General features: G+C 44.9%; 1 protein-coding gene across 1 annotated transcript in view; it reads left to right on the top strand.

Moving 5' to 3' along the window:
• Positions 1 to 1,112: 1,112 nt before the first annotated feature.
• kif6 (kinesin family member 6) overlaps positions 1,113 to 6,000 on the top strand; it is a 238,135-nt gene continuing 233,247 nt past the window's right edge. The window contains exons 1-3 of the mRNA XM_073832589.1: positions 1,113 to 1,172; positions 1,330 to 1,436; positions 1,973 to 2,047. Coding sequence (XP_073688690.1) covers positions 1,113 to 1,172; positions 1,330 to 1,436; positions 1,973 to 2,047 — 242 coding nt within the window. The remainder of the gene's footprint in view (positions 1,173 to 1,329; positions 1,437 to 1,972; positions 2,048 to 6,000) is intronic.

Genomic DNA, 6,000 nt, shown 5'->3' with positions numbered 1-6,000 from the left:
CATCTAAGATTGATCAGTACCATGACATCATAAAAGCAGCATGTGCTTTATTGTCTGGATCTTGTCTGATTCAGCAATTATGGATAATTCAATAAATACCACCAGCTAAAAAGTAATTAGTACTCTGAGTAGTTTTTATGAAGAGTAATTTGTACTTTTACTTAATTACTTTTTTAACACCAGTACTTTTACTTGTAATTGAGTACAATTTCAGCAATGTAATGGTACTTGTAATTGAGTATAAATTTTCAGTACTCTTTCCACCACTGGTGAAATGACAATTCAAAAAGTATTGTCATACGAAACGCCACCGCAAACCGACCCCACTAGGGCGTACATCTTCTGAAATCAACCCGTTCGCACTTAATGTAGAAGTGAATGACCAATAAAATATAAGCATTGGGGGTTTCGAGTGAATAAGGTAATTCCCAATTCACTTTACTGTTCTAAAATCTGTGACGCTTTTACGTTGCATTCTCACAAACGTGAATGTATAGCACTGCCCTTCAGAAGCAATTTCTAGAAATAAGAAATGTATAAAAACGTCTCTACTATTAAAAATATTTGTAAAATGTAATGTTTTACCCTATATGATGTATACTTGTTATATGTTTCCCCCACGTTTGGTATATTTGTTTTTGAAAGAGAAAAAAAAAAAAAAAAGATATGAGAGTTATGGGGAGTTGCCCGAAGCAATATGTCTACTACATTGACGTGCCGTCCAGCGGCCAATGAGGCGTCTGGGTATTTATATGTCTATGTTGCATGCTGGCCTTCTAGTAGCTTTATTAAATCCTTCCTTCACTTCCTAAGAGGGTGGAGCTAAGACGCGAGGAGAGGAAACGAGAGTGCACAAAAAAGAAATGAGAAGCACCCACGGCTGCATGCCAAGGATTAGACGTGGCAACCCAGACTTGGCCTGGCGCTGCTGGCCTGAGACGGCAGTGACGTATGGCTTTGCGGTTCTGCAGAGCATGTATAATGCCACTGGTCTCTTAGCAACCTCTGTACACAAAGTACAAAAGAAAAGAGTGAACTGAACGTGCGAAGCTAATCGAGTGCTTTGGATGGAAAAACGATTCAAAAAAGCATCATAAATATCATATAAAACAATGGTAAAGCAAACGATTCAAATCTTTGCCCGTGTGAAACCAACAAAGAAACCCACTGCGGTGAGTTTTTTTTTTGCGTTTGTGTACCGTGTTATTTGTAATTACGCTTTTGTGACAGGCTTGCAGAATATATGAATCATAAAGGAAAGTGATATACCAATTACATGTCTGCATCATTAAGATAAGGTGTGCTCATGCTTAAAACTTCCTCTTGCAGGAATACTTTGTGAACTGTGAGGAGCTGGGCGGTAGTTTGGAGTTTGTGGTTCCCAGAGACTTGGCAGATGGTGTTATCAACAATAAGAGGGAAAACTACAAATTCAGGTGATGTGGAGGACAATTAAGAAGATAAATTCAATAAAATGCAATTATCGGGTTGGTTTCCCAAGCATGATTTACACTTAATAATTAATGTCTTTGCATGCTTAATAAAGTGTTATTTATCGTAAGAAGGGTATTTTAATTTTCTATAGAAACATTAAAATGTATTTTTCTCTGCCTGGAACTCTCTCTCTCTCTCTTTAAAAATAACTTTAAACAGAAGTTGTTTACCAACCACAGGATTTTAAAAGACAGCTCACACTGCTTATTTAAAGCATTTAAAGCACATTCCACAATTAAAGTATTCATGTTCTTATCTCACATCTCGTGGGACATCTCCTGTTTAAAGATGGAGTAACTTAAATAACAATAATAATAACTTTCTGGATAAAACCAGCAATGTTTTAAATTAGAGCAGATTTATTTAATTAATGTGATTTATGATTAAGCATACAGATATGTAAGCAAAGTTTAAGTAAAAGAAAAAAAATATTTGTCTTTAAACAACCTATTTCTACTAAAATATTTCTTCACTATAGGTTTCAGAGGGTTTTTGACCAAACAGCCAATCAAGAGGAAATCTTTGAGGCCATCGCAAAGCCTGTTGCTGAAAAGTGAGTTGAAATTTTCTCTTCTCTGAAGGAAAAGTATTTTGGTTGACAAAGTCATGAAACATGCCAATAGTTAATGCTGTGGTTCAGTACAATAAGTGCTTCTCAACCATGTTCCTGGAACTCTCCAACAATGCACGTTTGGCATGTCTCATTTGTCTGACACACCGCTAGGACACCTGCTTTTATGTACAGCCAGTAAAAAGACCTTGGTTTATAAACCTTTAGTTTATAAAGACCTCATTTTTAAAATGTTTGTTAGATGTTTGTTCAAATCTCTCTATATATTAAATTTTGGTTTCCATCCAAAAAAATTTTTGCGGGAAAATATTTAGCATTACAAAATTTTTACCAATATAGCTGATAAAAATGCCATTTATCGCTAAAATGCATTGACACATTCTTTTTCCGTTTAACTTTCTATATATAAATACTTCACATGTCGCAAAAATTTGTTTGGAAACACTTTTTGTTGAGAAAAGGGCTTTAACGCAAATAAATGTGGTGTCACGCTTACATGACAGAATTAGCCTATAGGCAGCGTACATATTCGTGGTCCATTTTGACCACCGTATCTCCCTGATATTATGCCAAGCCCATTTTGTTTTACATGTATATTGGAACACAAAGTACACCATTTTTAAATGAATTGGTTTTGGCTTGTTAGTAGCTTCTTATATTTTCATTCCTCTTTTGTTCTGAGTTCTGTTCTACCGTTAAATTTAAGGATTAACTAAAATAGCATGGTTTTTCAGTATGTTTGGCTGACTGTATTTTATTATGACAATGAACAGGCTGCGCTGTTGAGTTAGTAACTGTGTGTGTGAGGCGCCGTAACGATCAACGATCATTTTTTTTTCTTTCTATAAAAATGGAAACAACTTACAATACTCCTTCATGTGTTGTTATATAAGAGTAAGACACTATTCTGAACTCTTCTAAATATTTATTTTATTTGTGTACTTTCACAATAAAAACAAAACATTGTGCTTTTGTAAAATAAAGGAAACAGGATAGTGCTTTCTCAACAGCAATTCTGTCACAATTCGTGTCACGAAGCAATTCTGCTTATTGGTTGCTACTTGTAGCACAGTTTTTTTCTTGAGTTGTTGTTTTTTATTTATTATTTAGAAATATATGTTTCACATATAAGCCTATTTATCTATTTCATATGTAGCTTCATTATGTTTTTCTCCGTTCGCAAAAGCGCTGCACGTGTGTGACATGACCATGTACATCCTCAAGTTCTGTTATTTATGATGCTTTTTGCGTGTATAAAATAAATTGAGGTATTTTTAATGGGTTAAACATCATTTAATTGTAATGTAACATAGTCTTGCTTAATGACCATCAGTTGTCAGAAATAAAAAACAAAAAATTACTGTGAAGGTAAATAAGGGGATGACACCTAGTGGATTAGACTAGTAATAAGATTAACGTAAATCTTACGTTTAATGCTTGTGTAAATAAATATCTAAAAAATCAATACGTTGCCTTTGAGAATCGATTTTGAATCACATTTTAAAAAATGATATATCTGTCACGATCCAGGCGGGGTTGAGGAGTGGAGTAATGGAGAGGAGAACCGGAGTAGATAAACAAATAAAGTTTATTAAAACAAAACACTGTAACTAAAGCAAACAAACAAAAACCGGGAGTATAAGATGAACACAAGCAAACAGAGGTAACAGCAAGCATTGACGGACAATTGGGGAGTGCACACACAGACTCTTAAATACACTGAAACGGGGGTGTGGTCACAAACGAGATAACAGGATGACGAGGGGGAAATACAAATATGGGCATAGAAGGAACCAAAAAGACTAACCAAAAGGGGGAGAAACAAGGACTAAACCAAATGAACTAGAAACATGGGGGAAAAACACTTGGAAAACATGACAGAACAGGACAATACACAGACATGACTCTGACATTACCCCCCCTCCCCCGAAGGCGCGTCCCGCGCCTAATAACATCCAAAGGGGAGGGAGGGTGGGCGCCCTGGAGACCGCTAGGAGGACACAGGGGACATAGAGGTGGTCTCCAGGGCGGATCAGGGATCTCAGGTGGCCATGGCGGGTCTGGGGGTTCAGGAAACCATGGCCGGGTAAACAGTCCAGGTGGCCATGGTGGATCTGGCGGCTCAGGCAGCCATTGCCGGGACAATAGTTCTGGAGGCCATGGCGGATCTGGAGGCTCAGGAAGCCATGGCCGAGTAAACAGTCCAGGTGGCCATGGCTGGGTAAACAGTTCAGGTGGCCATGGCTGGGTAAACAGTTCAGGTGGCCATGGCCGAGTAAACAGTCCAGGTGGCCATGGCCGGGTAAACAGTCCAGGTGGCCATGGCCGGGTAAACAGTCCAGTTGGCCATGGCTGGGTAAACAGTCCAGGTAGCCATGGCCGATCAGGGGAGTAGCCCCCCCCCCAAAATTTTCTTGGGGGAACTTAGGGTATAGTCCATACAGGAGAGCACGGAAGGGCGCGCAGGAGAGAGCTCCGGCTCAGGAGGGTGCGCTGGAGACCGCTCCGGCTCTGGAGGGCGCGCAGGAGAGAGCTCCGGCTCAGGAGGGCGCGCTGGAGACAGCTCCGGCTCTGGAGGGCACGCAGGAGAGAGCTCCGGTTCAGGAGGGCGCGCTGGAGACAGAACCGGCTCTGGAGGGCGCGCAGAAGACAGCTCCGGCTCTGGAGGGCGCGCAGAAGAGAGCTCCGGCTCTGGAGGGCGCGCAGAAGAAGGCGTCGGCTCTGGAGGGCGCTCTTGAGGAGCGGGCTCTGGACGGCGCTCTTGAGGAGCGGGCTCTGGACGGCGCTCTTGCGGCGCAGTCACTGGAGGGCGCTCTGGCGGCGCAGTCACTGGAGGGCGCTCTGGCGGTGCAGTCACTGGACGGCGCTCTTGAGGAGCAGGCTCTGGACGGCGCTCTTGAGGAGCGGGCTCTGGACGGCGCTCTTGCGGCGCAGTCACTGGAGGGCGCTCTGGCGGTGCAGTCACTGGAGGGCGCTCTGGCGGCGCAGTCACTAAAGGGCGCTCTGGCGGCGCAGTCACTGGAGGGCGCTCTGGCGGCGCAGTCACTGGAAGGCTGGGCGGAACCAGCGAAGACTCTGGGAGACTGGGCGGAACCAGAAGAGACTCAGGAAGGCTGGGCGGAACCAGCGAAGACTCTGACTTGGCGGTAGCCATCTTGGGTGCAGACTCAGGCTTGGTGGCCATCTTGGCCGTGAACTCAGTAACGGCGGCCATCTTGGCCGGGAACTCAGGCTTGGCGGCCATCTTGACCGGGAGCTCAGGTTTGGCAGCCATCTTGGCCGAGGGTTCAGGAACGACGGCCATCTTGACCGGGAACTCAGGTTTGGCGGCCATCTTGGCCGAGGGTTCAGGAACGACGGCCATCTTGGCCGGGAACTCTGGAACGTCGGCCATCTTGGCCGGGAACTCTGGAACGGCAGCCATCTTGGCCGGGGATTCAGGCTTGGTGGCCATCTTGGCCGAGGACTCAGGAACGGTGGCCATGTTGCGGGCAGACTCCTGTGTGGCAGCCATTTTGCGTGCAGACTCATGTGTGGCAGCCATCTTGCGTGCAGACTCATGTGTGGCAGCCATCTTGCGCGCAGACTCATGCGTGGCAGCCATCTTGCATGCAGATTCCGGCATGGTAGCCATCTTGAGAGCTGGCGTGGCAGCCATCTTGTGAGCTGGCGTGGCAGCCATCTTGTGAGCTGGCGTGGCCGCCGGCAGACTAGAGCGCTGGGCGGAGGCCGGTAGATGAGAGCGCGGGGAGGAGGCCGGCCGCATCGGGCTGAGGACAGCAGCGGAGCTTTGGAGGACGACTGGAGATTTGGGACTGGGCTGGCGGCTCGAGCCGTTGACACGGTATGTGGAGGTTCTCGGCTTAGGGCAGGCTGGCGAGTTGCGCTGTGCCTGGTAGGGGGCCGGAAGATGAGACTTACTTGGACTAGGAATT

This window comes from Garra rufa, unplaced genomic scaffold, assembly GCF_049309525.1.
Source record: "Garra rufa unplaced genomic scaffold, GarRuf1.0 hap1_unplaced_004, whole genome shotgun sequence".
In the NCBI taxonomy this organism is placed as follows: domain Eukaryota; kingdom Metazoa; phylum Chordata; class Actinopteri; order Cypriniformes; family Cyprinidae; genus Garra; species Garra rufa.
The sequence above is the reverse complement of the archived record's forward strand: the minus strand, read 5'-3'. Positions and strand labels throughout refer to the sequence as shown.